The sequence below is a fragment of the Oculina patagonica genome, chromosome 9 (genome assembly GCF_052425735.1).
Source record: "Oculina patagonica isolate OP01 chromosome 9, crgOcupat, whole genome shotgun sequence".
NCBI classification, from domain to species: Eukaryota; Metazoa; Cnidaria; class Anthozoa; order Scleractinia; family Oculinidae; genus Oculina; species Oculina patagonica.
Window position 1 is genome coordinate 28,912,886 of NC_135766.1, and position 17,762 is coordinate 28,930,647.

The 17,762-nt window shown below is 38.2% G+C and overlaps 1 protein-coding gene across 1 annotated transcript; it reads left to right on the forward strand.

The window, feature by feature from the left end:
- Positions 1-4,697: 4,697 nt before the first annotated feature.
- LOC144664812 (uncharacterized) lies at positions 4,698-13,691 on the forward strand. The gene is made up of 3 exons (XM_078526035.1): positions 4,698-4,768; positions 8,172-8,429; positions 13,345-13,691. Exons 1-3 carry the CDS (start codon positions 4,711-4,713, stop codon positions 13,689-13,691), a joined length of 663 nt encoding a protein of 220 aa, XP_078382161.1. The 5' UTR covers positions 4,698-4,710.
- Positions 13,692-17,762: the final 4,071 nt, after the last annotated feature.

Sequence of the window (17,762 nt, forward strand, 5' to 3'; positions counted from 1 at the left end):
TTTTAATTTTTGACCGATGGAAATTTCTCGACTGACAAAACGATTAAGCTGTTCAAAAATTCTCTATTGCTCAAACTTTTTCTTACCGATTTGTCCACCTCGACGGGCGCGCCAATGTTTTTGGACTGCTTCCCGCTGTCAAGCATTCATCGACGATTCTGTCAAAGGTGAACATGAGGTTTTGTCTAGCTTGGCAAGAATGGAATCTTGCAGTGGGTTATGTTGTTATGTTTTCTCTGAATTATGCTTTTATTGAAGGTATAACTTGTGATCAGCCACAGCCATAACGAATAAAGTTTCGTATTCTTGCACTCTTTGTAGCGAATCACCAGTATAGGTAGGTCAAGTAGCGGAAGCATTTGACTGATTTCATTTATTGCCATTTTGATTTGATAGCTTTTTGCATGCTAAATCTGCGGGACCTAACAAAAGCCCTGCATGTTGATGATATAGGGTACTTGTGACTTCATCAATGCGGCATCGAACATTTAAGAAACCAAAGGATTCGCTGTAGTTGTCTCATTTAGTTCTTTCCTTCACTGTCGCGATTTCAACGAAAGATCTTGTCGTTCCTCGCCTTTTATTTGTTCTGCGTCGCTGTTAAAGGATCTTAGTCAGCCTCCGCCATTTTCTATGCCATCTAAATTCGGACATTTCGCATGTTAAAAAGAAATCCTCGTCCATCCTTGTGCGTTTGCTTTACTGAGGTCTTAAACTGCCGCAAATGATTTTTAAATTATCGGTGCTTATTTTTGACTAGTTATTTTATAATTCATTTGTTTATTTGGAGTGAAATTTTTGAGTTGAACTTAAAAGATCCTAGTCATCCTCCGCCATTTTGGATGCCATCGAAATTATGAAAAAAAACTATGGCGAAGCGAAATCTTATTGCTCTTGAAGTCGATTTATTTACTTTTAGCAGTTTCACATTGATCTCTTTCCTTTAGACACACTCCGCGAAAAATATCATACCGAAATTCTCGTATGTAAACAAAAACAAAGGCGTGGCTGACTAGGGTCCTTTAAGTTAAAAAAATCGGGTTTACCCTAACATGGCCTTGTGAAATTCAAGATGTATTTTCCCTGGCGCAAACAAAATAATTAAATGTGACGACGATATAAAGCAACTAAAGCACAAGTACGAGTCAGGAACCCTGCGGCTAAGACAAGTGTTGGCATTTACCGCGATACACTTTTGCGGGAAAGGTTTCATATCCTGTGATGGTCGGTTTGCAAAAAAAAAAATCAAATTTTCAATCAGAAACAAACAATATGAAAGAGAACATGATTAAAAATGTTCAGTTGAAATGCGATAAGGTCGCATTTCGACCTTATCGGCCGAAAAAAGTATCATTTGGTAATTTACAATTGATGGCGAAGAACTGCGTTTTCTTTGATACGCAATCAAAATATTTATGTTGTTATCATGTCTTCGATCTCGATGTGGTTTCATAAATGTTTGGTGGTTGATTTTCGGTTAGACTTCTTATTATCCTATCTTTAACCCTATTCAGACCGGGCTTAGAATATTCAAGCAATTACAGTGAAACGTATAGGATGTATAGAATGACCGAACATCTATCTTTTGGTATACGTCACGTGGGATGATGAAGAGATATCATGTGAAATTTACATCATAATGTCAAACAGCCGCCATCTTGGATCTGCCATATTAGATTTCAAAATTTTTCCAAAACGCCAGAAATCCACCCAAAATCACTGCAAAGTACTCAAAATCAATTAAACTGTACTTAAAAACTGTTTAAATGTTCTTTAAGTTTTAAAGACATGTTTCGACAGAACAGCTGCCATCTTCAGTTGAATGGTTTACAAAGCACAGAGAATTGAATAATAAGTAGACAAAAAATGCTAATTAAGTCAAGTAGTAACAACAGAACGTGAAAATGTGTGAATTAGAAGGATAATTTTACATTTACATGGTGTAATTGCTGATTAAGGCAAGGTAGTTCCTTTTTCGAATATGGATAGCCTCCTTTATCTTAAGTTGAAAGCTGGTAGAGGCGTGATTTAAAATATGAAAGCAATCTATTGAACACAAGGAGCGACAACGTTCAGAATTATGAAGGTGTTTGAAAATGTGTGAGGCCTTATCACTGGCTAAGTGCTTAAAGTAAAAAAGTAAAGTCTGTCTCCGAGCCATGAGGCCCATACAGCCGGAGCTTATCCCGGTTTCCGTAGCATTAAGCGACTAGGAGTATTGCTACTCCCCCCTGGATGGGATGCTAGTCCATCGCAGGGTTACCCCCCAGCAGTAAATTCGCCGGTACCCATTTATACACCTGGGTGGAGAGAGGCACTTTGAGAGTAAAGTGTCTTGCCCAAGAACACAACGCAGCGCCCCGGCCAGGCCTCGAACCCGGGCCGTTCGACTCGGAGTCTAGCGCGCTAACCATTAGGCCACCGCGCCTCCCACTGGCTAAGTGCTTAGCCAGTGATAAGGCCTCACCTGAATAGGGTTAATGAACTTCTTTCCCTTAATTTGGTGAAATTATGAAGAATTTGAAAAGTTTGGAATTGTTGAAAGCTTGGGTGAGAGTTTTTTTTTTGCATTTCAAATGTGATCGTACGAGATGTAAACCCTTGGTACAGAAGCCACAGTTTGCCAGGTTTTTGGCACAACAATTAGCCAGCTTATGCTTTGTAAAAGTCGCACAGTATCTGCTTTTATACGAATATTATGTTCAATTATGTTTCAAGTTTGGTAGTAGTATTTGAACCATGTTTCAAAGTCCATCACTTCGTCTCTATTTGTTCATCCTAATTAAAAACATAAAACTTGATCAAATGACTTATCTCGCTGTGATCCTTTATTTTGTGGTGTCAGTTTATCGTTGCTTAAGATTTGCAACTCGCCCCAGTTGTCTGTGCAACACCGGAATGCCCCCTTATTCAAAGGTTCTAAGGATAATATATTATTGACGACGATTTTTATCTTTCGTGGTGTTAAGGTCGCTCAACTCGATTTTCAAGGGGTAACACCGTTCAAGTTTGAGAATTAACTACGTCGCCAGTAACATGGCTATCGAAAAACGATCACCACAGCTGCATTAGAAAAAGATGAATTTTTTTCATGATCAGTATTTTAATGATATCGGAGTTGCCATAGCGTCGAAATAACGTCATTACGTTTTTTCTTTTCGCTCGTATTCCTCGGCACCAGGAGTTTTTTTCGAAAATCGCTCAAAGCAGCTTGTACCACACATAGCTGCTTCGATGTTGGCAAAGTTTTAACAAATTCTATAAGAGCGTTTTCAAAATTTTTGAAGATGAAGTTTTCGGGGCTATAAACATAGGCAGTAAATAATTGGGCCATCAATTTACTGATCTTTTCTTGCAGATTTCGTGTTTACAAGTGAGTGTCCTCATTATTCACGGCTATTGTTTTCAAGTTTCATATCTTTTCGTTAGGGAGAATGGTTTCTTGAAATTACTTCTAACATATGACTAGAATATAGAGCGGAGAGATTTTTCCTCCGGTTTACACAAAGACAGTTATTGAGGTTGGCCAAAAAAAATAAATAGAGGATATTACATGGTTGCGCGGATATATGAAATTTATCTTCGAGTGTTCAAACCGATTTGAACACGAACTTTTTTTTCCGAAAATTTCCAAAGATATCCGAAGATTGCCGACGATTGCCGAGGAAGATCCGAAGATGTTTCGTCTTAACTTTGGCTCATTCAGTATTGAAACAAGGCAAACTTGTCAGAAAATGTTTCGAAATCGATATTTTCACGTGTGAAGATATGATTTTTCGCGCGAAAGATTTCCTGGTATTTGAATAATGTTTATATAATAAAACCTTCTATCTCTTAAATGGCACCTTCTACATTTTCAGTTGTGGTGAAGACCAAAGGTGTAAATGCTTTATTATAATCATGATCATCATCATCATCATTATTATTATTATTATTGTTGTTATTATTATTATTATTATTATTATTATTGTTATTATTATTATTATTATTATTATTATTATTATTATTATTATTAAAATGAATAAGCGTGGAATGCAAGGGACACGAAAATATTCGACACTCCAGAATTTGAATTCTGTGCGTATACTTTTTGGGACTGTGCGGTCCCGTTTGCACATTTCTCAGCCGTGATCTGCAGTAACTGAATTTTCGAATTAATGTTTCTGTTTAGAATTGATTCACTGCCTTTGCATTTCCTTCAATTAAGAAAAGGTAGCATAAACCATAAATGACTATTCTATGCGATGAGAAAAAACTTGTTATTAAACATAACTTATACGGACATTAAATTAACCTTATCGCAATTCGTTGTGGTCGTATCGTTAATGGCTTACACTTATTTTTTCGCTGGCAACTTTTTCCATAGTATATCTACGGGATATCTAACTGCAGAATATTTTTTATTGAAAACACAATATAACATCGCGTGCCAGACCAACTCAGTAAAGTTCAATTTTTTGTCTGAAGAAATGTCATGTGATAGTTTCTCGTGCAGTTTAAAACAGCTTTTAGCTTGCCTGTTTACTTGTAAGTAATGTTTTTTCTATCTTCTTTTCACAGATGGCCAATCTTCTGCTGAAAATTGCTTTTGCGACATTTCTGTCGTCGTTTATTCTGATGCAAGAACTCAAACCTGTCCTGGCAAAAACAGGAGAACGGCTGCAACAAAGAACAACAACAAAAGAAACGATCTTGGAAGAACTAAACAGAATGGAAAGGAGCCTGGCAGTACTGAAAGAAAAGATAAATACACTGGAAGAATGCAAATGTAAATATACACACCCAGCTCGTGTTTTAAGACTCGTACACACTGATCCGAATAAGTTTTATATTATATAAGAAGTCATTTTCTTGAAGATGTCTTCTTGCGCCTTAAACTGAGCCGGTCGTTTTGGTCATGTGAATACAGAAGGAACTTTATTCTTGACAAAACTCGTTCCGGGATGAAAGACATTCCGTTATTATATAAAAAGTCCCTTAGAAAAAATAGCAACAGTTTTTAATCTCCTCTAGTATCGTTTAACTTTTCATATGCAGTTAAGAGCCAAACTTTTACTTACAGCCAGAATATTTGCTACTTGTGGCTTAACCTTTGACGTGTCATATAACATTTACGCTTTAACGATGATGATGATAATGATGACGACCGTTATTAGTTCAGAATATTTAGCATATGATAAAATATATATATATTTCATGGAATTGAGTAATGTATTTAGTTATCCAAATTAAGCAGTAAAAACGAGCTGCGGGAAATATATCCTTTATACCAGCGTCTTTGTTCTCGCTGACCGGTCCTTTAGATAAAATTTAGGTTCTATCATCATTATCATCATCATACTAGTCTCTTTATCAGGCGTTAAGGTTTACTAATTAAACGCGCAACTTATACACCGAATGCAAATATGGCGGACCACTCGGCTGTTGCCTGGGACGAGCTGCATGAATGCGAGGCTAGTCAGGCTTCGGTGTTGTGTTTTGACAATGCTTTCGTACAGAAGTCTTGCTTATTCATCGATCTGGTGTGTTTCTTTTCGCTGCTGCTACGAGTTGCTGTGTTTCTGAATGCCACGAGAAGTGATAGAAGTGTTCACTGTTTGCCTCTTAGGGAAAAAGTGGATCAATGCAATTCGTTGAGACGAAACAAAGGAGTTCGCGATCGCCGCGGGAACAACCGGTATTGAGGTTTGTTCGCTACAGTTCGAAGATCTTAGAAAATTTCGTTTAAATGACGAGCTTATGTGGTGTCTGGTGGTGTTGCAGCAAGAGTTACATGGCCAGGACCTTTCCCAAGGTAAAGGAAAGCTCCACTTCCAAGAAATCCTCTGTCTCAAAAGAAGATGTTCATGTCCGGCTTTGTTCGCGTACGATCCACTCGCACGGAATAGCACGATCAAATTCTAACAAAGCGAATGAAATTCAACTGCCCCGATAGTTAAAGCTAGTGAAAACATTGAGCCAAATAAGAACGACTAAGAGCTAAATGTGATTGCTTACACATTTTTCTAAGATCTTCTAACCTGAAACATAGCGAACAAATTAACAGTTCCCGCGGCAATCGTGAACTCCTTTGTACTCCTTTCTTTCGTCTCAGCGAATTGCATTGATCCAATTTTTCCCCAAGAGGCAAACAGTGAACACTTCTATCACTTCTCTTGGCATTCAGAAACACAGCAACTCATGGGAGTAGCGAAAAGAAACACACCAGATCGACGAATAAGCAATACTTCTGTACGAAAGCATTGTCAAAACAAAACACCGAAGCCTGACTAGCCTCGCTTTTATGCAGCTCGTCCCAGGCACCAACCGAGTGATCCGCCATATTTGCATTCGGTGTATAAAGCACAATGCTTCGCTGTGATTGGTTGGTTTTCAGCTGCTGATATTGGTCCATTGCGATTCTTGCTGCTCCAGTTGGTTGTTTCCTTAGCTTGGTGGTTCACTGTTGTACAATTATGCTGTGGTTGTTTCTTTATCGTGGGCACCCATGCTTTTGGAATTTGTATTCCACTTCCCTTGTTGGTGCGTGCGTTGATACACCCGGTTTAAGTTCGTCTACAACGCAGGTTACCCTTGTTGATGTTGCTAGCCGCATTTATTGTCAATCGTGTGACATTCCATATTATTCCTTTGTTCTGCTAATTTTGAAATCTGTATTCTTGTTTAATTTGATGTTAAAATGATCGCAAGTAGAATTAGTTTTTGAACCAGTTCAGCTAAGGTTTCTGTTAATGAAGTAGTTTTAGTTATCTTCATTTTAATGCTCGAAAATGGAATTATAAAAATGTACTTCTGGTTACTGGTTTAGAGGAGACTGACTTTAACTTGTTATTTGAGATGTTTACTAGGAGCGATGATCACAGGGAGCAGAGGAGCCAAATTCGACCTTTGTAAATATTAAATTGTTCGGTCTTTACGTAACGCCTGTAGTTGCTTCGACCCCGTCGACCTGAGCGGTTTGATCTGTGTATTTGATGGCAAAGTACTCCAGCCTTCTGTCTAGCGTCCTTAAACTCCACGCATATTGACTGAAATCCCTTGTAACAAAACCTAAGACTCTAGCTAATTCGACGGAGGTTTTGCTTCACATAACGACGTAACGCGTCTTTTAACTTCTCGTCTTCTTGCCAATCGTTGCTTCTGATGGGAATAGTCGCCATCTTGAATAGGAGCAAAATTTGAACCGAACGGCATTCTGGTCTATGGCGACAATAGGCCTTTTTTTGCCATGGCAATGATAGGCCGTGCCCATTTTTGTCTTCATTTTACATAATTTTTCCCTATGGCAGCGATAGGCCATGGACAATTTTTGCTTTTATTGGTCTTTATTTTAGTTTGATTTTTTTTAATTTCGTTTTTAATTGTTGCTTTTTTTTTTACAAAGATTTTACAGCAAATTAAAAAAAGCAAAAAGACGAAATTTTCGGTAATACAAGGGCGTATACCGAAAATCAGGCTTATTGATTGTACTTGTAGCGAGTTATCAGTCCATCGAGGGGGGGGGGGGGGGGGTATTCCGTTGGTATTAAAAAAGAACTAAAGTGCCTTGGCGCAGCCTTGGCGTATTCATGGTATGATGAAGAAACAAACACGAGCGTTAATTTTTATGGTTTTCTTTGTGTTATATTATTGCCCCTCCTGGAAATTTAGGGGTAATTTAACAAGGGATTTTTTGGGGGGTTATTTGTGGTCCAGGGATTTTTTTCGGGGTAACGTCGGAAGACTTTGGGATTTTTTTGGGTCCTGAGCTTTGCCTCCATTCGATCATCCCCGTCATTTACAAGCCGGAATACCCCCCTGGGGTTATCAGCGAGCGAAAATTGGGCTGAAATTTGTTTCATCCCTTGTTTCTTTTCTTATTGTGACGCCCACGGTCATTGAGCCTGCGGCTACGCCAAGCGCAGCAAGATTCCTGCTGGCTTAACTGTCGCGTGAACAAAAAGATCGGATACCGTATGACAAGCGTCACGAAATAGTTGCAACATTTTAATATATACAAAGTTTGAATGTGGCTCCTCTACTCTCTGTACAATGAACAGCTTTAATTAACATGAAGCTGGAATGGTTACTTCCTACTATCACCACCTTGGTTGAAACGCTATTTACGTTGTTAGAAAACTTCAGTATAACGGATCTCTAAATTCAGCTCAACGCTCCAAATTCTCTTTCAGTTTTAGCTTCTGCAGCATCTGGTTTAGAGGATTCAGAAATCTTGAACAAGCACGACGGTTATCTAAAGGATTTAGGTGAATTCTTAAAGCCTGCCGTGCGGAGCAACTCTCAGTGGAGGCTCTGCTGGCGAGCGTCGCAGGATGGCTGGGCTGCAGAAACTTTTCATGACTACTGCGACGGTAGAGGTCCCACTGTTACGATCATACGTGTTGGCAAGTACATCTTTGGGGGGTACACTGGCATCTCATGGGCGTCTAGTAAGTGAAGTATTTTTTTTAATACATGCGCATACTCAAAAGTAAAATAAATATGGTCACACAAATTGGCCCCAATCTTAAGCATGCTTCATCAAAAGGTATTTAAAGGGCAAGATTGGTGTAGAGTAATATATGCATCGTCCTTCAGAGAGATAGATAATACCCTTTGGTTTGGTAGATAAATTTATTTAAACACGATAAAAATTTCTTCAGCCTGTTTGCTATGTTTTCTGTGATGTTCTGAAAGTTATATTATTCTCGTCAGTCACCATTCGACTCAATCCTGACAAGGCAGAGTCGGGGGATGGAGGGGACTCTTAATGACACTTAGCATGGCCTAGGGGTAGACGCGAACATTATGTCCGACCAGTGTCACTTATCATTTATTAATACATTTTAATTATTAATCGGGCAGTAGTCCCGATTCATAAAATGGCCATAGGCGACGGGGACCTTCGGACCTGGAGGGGCGGAGAGCTTATTGCCCGAAAAAAAAATGACATCCGTTGAAATTCATTTACATTGTTTTTGCCCTACTTGAAAGTTATACAAACGTGCGTGAAACCTTCAGAAATAAATGGGTTAAAACATTTTGCTAAAAGTTTTGAGCTGGCGCTTAGAACTTAACATTTTGGTCAAAAGCATTAGCTTCATCAGATTTGTCAGTAATAGCTTTGTTTCAAGGTCTTACACTGAATCCACTGCTGTCAAACGCAACGCCCAACTTTTTGAAACCCTCCTGAATTTCCTACTCACTTCACGTTGATTACAACCGAAAAGAACTGAGGTCTCTTTCAGAACATGGGAAAAAAAAAACAAACAGTAATATGCGAAACGAAACGAAAGCTGAGAAATGAGAAATTAAGACTTTTGAACCACAAAGATCGGTAAATTTCCAATACTGGTTGTTGCTCCCCTCCCGCCACATTCCCCCCCCCCCCCTCTTCCTCCTACGCCTTTGAAAATGGGTATCCTTAAAATTATACACTTTATACCTCATTCTCTTGGCTTTTTCGGTGTCGTTTTTTGCGTATAATTTGAAGGAAAACGAAACACTCCATGTGATAGTAAATAATAAAGATGGTAAATTTCACACTCCATGTGATGTTGTGTTTTATTAGCAGGACCGGTAGAAGTGAGTTAGATTACAGGGAAAGAGGCAAGTGAGTGCGGATTTTGCGGGACGAAAAGAGCGACAACTTATGTTAAAATTCCAAAATTCCATTTTGTATATCGGGCCTATTTGACCGGACTGGAGAAACAAAAGCTGTGAAGTTCAACCTAACTACCTGGGAGAATACGCAAAATTTTACTCTTAGAATAAAAATGAACCCAAAAGGAGTTTTTTAAACATCACAGGATGAATTCCCTTTGGATGAAGAGCTTGAATTAGGCTGTGAACTTAAGGCAAATGATGATCGCGAACGAAATACCACAGGACAAGTTTTATCGAGTGGTAAAAGGAATGTAGCTAGTAAGAAAATAACAAAGCTGATATGACCAGTGATTTCAACACGAAAATAGATGAGGAGGGGCACGAGGCTGAAAAAGGATCAATTTCACGCTGGTGGTTCCTAAAATTCCTTAGATCAGTATGGGAAGCCAAAGGCCAAGCGGCCCACACTGCCGGAGCTTATCCCGGTTTCCGTAGCATTAAGCGGCTAGGAATGTTTCTACTCCCCCCTGAATGGGATGCTTGTCCATTGCAGGGTTCCCCCCGGCATTATGTCGCCAGTACCCATTTATACACCTGGGTGGAGAGAGGCATTATGAGAGTAAAGTGTCTTGCCCAAGAACACAACACAAGTGACCCCGGCCAGGGCTCGAACTCGGACCGCTCGATCCGTAGTACGGCGCACTAACCATTAGGCCACCGCGCCTCCCTTTAGATCAGTATGATATAAACCAAAATAGGAAATCAAAGGGTAATGATAATTGATAGTGCTGGAAAAATTTCTTTGTATGTTTAGCTTTTCAGTATAAGATTTCCCGAAAAACAAAAACAACGTAATTCAAGTCGTACATTTCAACTTTGTGGTTGCAAATTCACACACAACCGTAGTCAAAACTTGCGTCTTCGTATCCTGTGCAATACTTAGTAATATTTCTTAGGGTCAAGTTTGCTTCAGAGATCACTATAATCAAATTGTACGGTCATTTTTTTCTCAAACAAACTTCGTCAGCACAACTGTGGTTTATATGCCAAGAGAATACAAAAGGTCAACAATCAGTCTCTCCTTTGGGGTTTTTAATCAAGGACATACAAAGGAAACCATAGCGCATAATGCCTATTAATATTGTTCTCGGGACATTTACTTACAGTTGCAAAAAGTGTATAGGTCTGTCAAGACGCTTGTTAATATTCAGAGATACTCCAAACCCGGGTCCAAACGATCTGTTTTCATTAGTTGCTATGAACGCGCGACAATAGTTGATTGAAGTTTCACATGTTCATAGCGTCGCTTCGAATATTCACAAGTCTGAATTAAACTTGATGTACAAAGCGTGCGTTCACTAGTTTGAGCAAAACTTAATCGAGACTGTTCATAGCGTCGCTTTGCATTCTTACAAGTCTGAATTAAACTTGATGTTCAAAGCGTGGTTTAGAAGTTTGAACAAAACTTAATCGAGGTTTCATGTTCATAGCGTCGCTTCGCATATTCACAAGTCTGAATTAAACTTGATGTACAAAGCGTGGGTTCACTAGTTTGAAAAAAAGTTGATCGAGGTTTCAAGTTCATAGCTTCCGATCACTGAAGTTTTCGATGTTATTCATTGCGCGATCTGGTCGGCTATTCCAATAAGTCAGCTGGCACAGTAAGCTCAGTTTTAAATTTCGCGGCAATTGTAAACCATTTTACACACGAGTGGCGTTTTTGAATGGGTATTGTTTTGGTCTTGGTCACCATTGTTATTTAGCCGTAGGCTTGAAACAATAGCCCACTTGCTCGAAACCACTAAGCCGCGGTATTGCAGAATATACAGATTAGACAAATGTCAATTTACAATGTATATTGTGTATAAATTTACGTTGGTGTCTATTCTCGAAATTACCATTACATACACTCTGTATACACTTTTGACTTTAGACGTTAATAGACGTCTAAAGTGTATAATTATACACTTTATACACAATAGACAGAATAGACACGAGGATATAGAGTCAAGGCTGAGAATATACACTTTATACACTTTTGACTTTAGACGTATAATAGACGTCTAAAGTGTATAATTATACACTTTATACACAATAGACAGAATAGACACAAGGATATTGAGTCAAGTCCGAGAATATACACTTTTGACTTTAGAAACATAGTAGATGTCTAAAGTGTATATTATTTTCGGACTTGACTCAATATCCTCGTGTCTATTCTGTCAATTGTGTATAAAGTGTATAATTATACACTTTAGACGTCTATTATACGTCTAATGTCAAAAGTGTATAAAGTGTATACTGATATACTTCGTTCTTTGAAAAATAACACAATACACTTTTGACTTTAGACGTCTAGTAGACATCTAAAGTGTATAATTATACACTTTATACAGAATTGACAGAATAGACATGGAGATGTAAGGTTAAGATTGAGAATATACACTTTATACAGGTTTGACATTAGACATCTAATAGACATCTAAAGTGTATAATTATACACTTTATACAGAATAGACATGGAGATGTAAGGTTAAGATTGAGAATATACACTTTATACAGGTTTGACATTAGACATCTAATAGACGTCTAAAGTGTATAATTATACACTTTATACACTGTATACAGAATAGACATGGAGATATTGGGTTAAGATTGAGAGTATACACTTTATACAGGTTTGACATTAGACGTCTAATCAGATGTCTAAAGTGTAAAAAAAACTTGTGCAGAATATACAGAATAGATAGCTCGTGTCAAGAGTGTATAAATATACAGCAATAGACATATATTGTTGTATAATTATACACTTTATACCTCAGAGATATAAACTGTCTATTCTGCAATACTGGGCCTCACTCCTCGAAACGCGCCATTTTCAAACCCAACTCCAACCAGCAGTTTTCAAACTCAAAACAACAGTGGTTATAGTTCGTAAATTTTCAAAATTTAAACGGATTTTGTTAAAGGAAAGTGGTATCTTGCATTTGCGTGCGTAGGTTTCCTCGAAACAGTGTAAAATGTTCTTAAAATCACTTTCAAAAATGGTCTCTATACTAAAATACCATGTTTTTGCTGTATTTTCAAGTTCAAAACAATAGTCCTTCCACTTGCTTAATGCTCTTCATTTTAGGCTAAAAATTGTAGGTACATCATTCTTCTTCAAAAAGCCGTGCGTAGGTTATAAGATTTTTACTTCTTTAAAGCGCCGAAGCAAGTTTTATCAACGCTACTTGACCAATTTGAGTCCTTTCTTCTCTTATTGTGTGCGCTCTCGCATTCAAATTTGCCGCTTCGTGGATTATGAATAATTAATGATGTCCACGCATTCTGCCCTATGCAATAATGCCGAGAGCAATATTGCCTAATTAGTTCGCCACGCTTCGCCATTGCTTAATCGCATACCCCATACGCATAACGAGAAATGCGACGCAAATAAATACGTCGTCTCGTCTTCCGATATACGAATATGCTTCAAATAAATACGCCCATAGCCTCGAAGGACAGAACATAATTAGCTCCGATTTGCATAGTATACGAACGTGCTTTTTACAAATTCCTTGTCGCTGATGTCACTGATGAAGGCTGAAGTTTTAGCTGAAACGTTGGAACTTTTACGAAATTTTACGAACATTTCAAAATTTTTAAACCAGAGTAACGTTTTTATTTTTAATCATGAATCAACCACCTAGTTACAGGACCATTTTTAAAATAGCATCATGAATGTTTTACATTTTTCTATTGTTCATTTCCTACTAGGCAACGATTGTCAGTATTCGTACGATTCAGCAGCCTTCCTGTTCTCGTTGGTTAACAAGCCTGGTTGGCAATCACTAAAACTAGATCAAACAGAAAACGTGAACTACCAATCTTACAGGGAATATTCCATCTACAGTTGCTCTTCCTATGGACCAACATTTGGAGGAGGACACGATATTTATATTGCCAGCTACGCCTCAACTAGTACAAGTTCCTACTCAAACCTTGGATACACCTACAGCGCGCCATCTGGTTACAGCTATATATCCTCCTTCGCCCGGTCATTCCTGGCGGGTACTTTCTCCTTTCAACCTGACGAAGTGGAAGTCTTTTATGAAACTACCTAAAGGAACCTGATTCTAAGTTTTACACGCTCTGCAGAATAAAAATTAAACTTTGAAAATGTATTAGTAGAATACTGTAATAAAAAACCTTTAAAACTATAGAAGCGGGATATAAGAAATATTGAGTATATCAATATATAAGTTCACATATTCGTATCATTTACTCATAATATGAAAAAAACGAATCAAATTATTACATTAATCAAAACTATAACAAAATTCCCGAACGTGATTGGTTATCAGCAGCCCGATTTAAGCACAAATAGGACGGTGTACGCGTCATGCTTGTAATTGGACAGTGTAATAGGACAGTTTACGCGTCATGCCTATGTAATTGGACAGTACGCGTCATTTTGCGCACGCTGTTGTTGTGCATTTTGTTAAGTAAACTGTCATGTTTTGCAGGCTAGGTATTCACAAAAACTTTTAGCAATTCCAACGGTAAAGTTTGTTTTTTTCTCAAAATTTGTTATAGTTTTGATTAGTTGGTAACAGGACTTTGTGTCGTCCAACTCTGTCTGTAATCATACTCGTGATTAAACAAATCGGACTCCCGCTACGCGGTCGTCCAATGTTGTCAATCACTCGTATGATTACAGACCGAAGTGGACGCCACTCAAGTCCTATTACCATTATTAATTACAATAATTATAGTAATTGGTAGTTATTCTAAAAGGTGTTTGCCGCAAAGTTATAATCGGAAATTAAATTTATAATAAATAATTGTGTCGTGACGACAGCGTTCTTGGAACATGTTATATTATCAGAAGAAACCGGCGCGGATAATTTTATGGTGTCAGCCTGACTTAGTATCCAAACTAAGGAAAATTGTGAACTGATCTATCCAGTAATAAGAACGACAAAAAAAAAGACCTTAAGCTTGGAATGGATGACGTATGGTTTTAAGGGGCGTAACTGAATTTTCTTTTTCAATTCAGAATTCCTTGTCGAAAAGTGCATGCCCTGAGTACTCAGAGTGACAAGCAAAATAACAAAAAGAAAACACATTTAATACGCTAAACCAACGTTTTTTTAAATATAACTTTCTTATAAGACTGCCCGTTTTTAGGGGGCAGATCTCTTAAATTCCTGGAAAGCCAGATCATAATTTATCATGCCAAGAATGTAATGTGTAGGTTTCAAGCTGATTTTTCAGTTTTATATTTTTAAGGAAAATAGGGCTAGAGAGATTATAATAGTTCTTGTGTAGTTGGGTACTGATCAGCATTTTTCATTACATGGTGCTATTCCACAAAATAATTACTTGCAGTTGTACCACGCAGCGTTGTAAAAGTGTGAAATAATAAAGTAAAGCAGGGTGAAAATAACGTGTTATCTATCTTAGTTCTTGTTCTCATCCCGTTCTCATACAGAAAATGGCCATGGTTACACGAGGCAGGTCATTTTAACATGGTTGAATGCGGTGACACCTATAAAACCAAAACCCTTTGATTTTCGTAGTGTCGTTTTTAAAATAGCTCCCATAAAAAAATCCCCGTCGAATTAGAGAAGCCGAGTTTGCGTGACAGCTAGTTGATTATTTGTGAAGGCGTGCGTGTATACAAATATAGTCGTATTTTTTTAGAGTTGTTCCTTGCCTTTGATAAAAGATACAAAAGTACACGAAAAAGACAAAATTCGTTGAAATCACATATAATTGTGTCACGGCAATTGCGTGACAGAACGCGCGACAGGCATAAATTTGCATAGACGATTTTATCGCTTCAGTAGTTCACTAATTATGCTCGTACACGGATTCCATTATTCCAGGAGTTATTCCTGCCTGATTTCGGCTCATTTCGGCTTGAATTTTCCACTTCAGCACTGAAACTTGATCTTTCGCCACGTGGATTGTTATTTTCGGAATATTCTTCTCGATCGTGGTGAAAATAGTGCTTGAATGTATCGGAATAGTTTGATTTGAAATCCGAACGGCTTAATTCACTCTCAGAACCACTTTCTTCAGTGAAAATCCTCTCCAACTCTTCTTTACGCATAAACAAAGCGGCATTTAAACTTACTGGCGATCAAATAACACAAGCACGATAATTTTCTCGCTAAGAATCTCGCTAAATCCTCTCATCCACGTTTCTTTCCTCAGTGATCGTGGGTTTTCCTTATTTACTAGTTGTCAATTGATTTTCACCCCCTCTGGCAAACAATTGCGTCATTTATTGCCAAAATACTCTTCACGTGTCTCAGGAGCCGATATATCGGCTTCTGGTAAGATATGAGTTAATGCTATCGAATATGGCTTTTTTTAAAATTTCATATTATTATTTGATTGATAAAGATAAACAAAAGGCGTGGGAAAGCTAAACGTCGCTGCAAATGTACATGTATAAAAACAGGAAAGTAAAGCAAGCATTTAAAAACAAACGTAAAATGCAGTTAGTTTAATTTGACGCCACAGGGGTGCTTGCGTGCAAGTGTCGTTGTCCTGTAACAATGAATTGTGAATGCTTTCTTGTCATAGAACTCGGAACAGACGTCTATTATATCTGGACTTTATCTATACACTCTTTTTTTATATAAGAACGCGTAAAATTTGGCTGAACCTGAGGATGTTCTTATTTTAGCCCAAACATTTTCTTTAATTTTGGGACAAATCTTAGCCTCAACGTTCTCATAAAAGAGTATATGTAGAAGATACAATCATAGTGTCCATAGTGGCAATGAAAGCATTTTTGGGATTGATTTTAAACAGGCCGTTAAAGCTCTCATTCACGGCCTGCAGTTCAGCACGCAATGTCTGTGTAGTTAATGGTACAAGCTCACCTATTGGTCGTGTTTACAGACACTGTCTTGCCCTAAAAACAGCAGATAACTATCCCAGTTCATTACTATGGCAGTCTTTGCACGAACACTATTTTTTGTCTAGTGTTGTATTCAAATTTTTTTCCGACCTCCCTCCGTATGGAGAAGGGCTTTGAGATTGAATAAATCTTGGTCAGATTTTGTGATTTGGTCAAGGTCGTTAAGGGGGTAGGCTGCGAACAGGCTCATAAGTAGAGCAGGTGAGATCGGTGAGCGACGCGTGCTGAGTTGAGAGCCTTTTTACAGGCTAGCCAGGGGGGTAAGTGGTATACCAAAATAAGTACTCAGTATACCTAAAATTTGCCCTCGAAATCATGTAAAATACCAAAATTTGGAAAAACACAGTATTGACCTACAGAAGGCCCAAGTTTAGCGTAAGAAAACGTATATTCAGTTTAAAATCCCCCTGTATACCGTATACCAGAATCACCTGGCCGACTCTGTTCAGCTATGTCTGCGTGGCGACTTCCCCCCAAGCTTTTAGTATTACCTTACACATGAAATTAATCGCGACACGTCAATTTCACGATTGAGCTCGAGTGCGCATATTTCGTGACACTTAAATTTCGCGATTTTGTGAAACTTTAATTTCGTGTTTTTGAGTAGAACAAAATTAACATTTCTTTGGCAATGTTGTTTAACCTAGCGTGCCGAGGCTTTAAAATTTTGGCTTTATTTCGTATTAAAACGCAGACAAAAGCCATGTCTTACAAGATTTTGAGGAGTAACGCCTGTTGGTTTTTGTTCGTTCCAACTTTCCCAATAACAAATATTAAAAATAAGAGAAGCGGCCCCCAAGAAATGAAGCGGGTGGAGACGAGAGACATTTTTTTATCTGGCCTAACGTCACAATTAACAGAAAAGGAATTTACTGCGTGACGAATGTCAATAGTAAAAACAGAGCAGTTCGCACAATGTCAGTCCACAAGTAGTTCGTGCTTGTACGTGAATTATTGTTTTTGAGTCAAATTGGCGACAACTTGCAGGGTACAGTCTCTGAAGAACAATGATGCCGCTAACCAACAATGCAGTTTAGAAATATATATTCAAGTCTCACGAGTCATTCGTGTAAATGACTTGATTTAATAGGGTCAATGAGGCGGTTATACTTCTACTGAAAGCGACGGTACGCGACGAAGATCGGGGAGCTGAATGCTTTCTAGCCCAGCTACATCATTTTGCCTAGTATCTTTACTTTGCGATTCATAATTTGTCCAGAATTCAATTTTTGAAAAAAAATATTTGCCGTCGGATTCC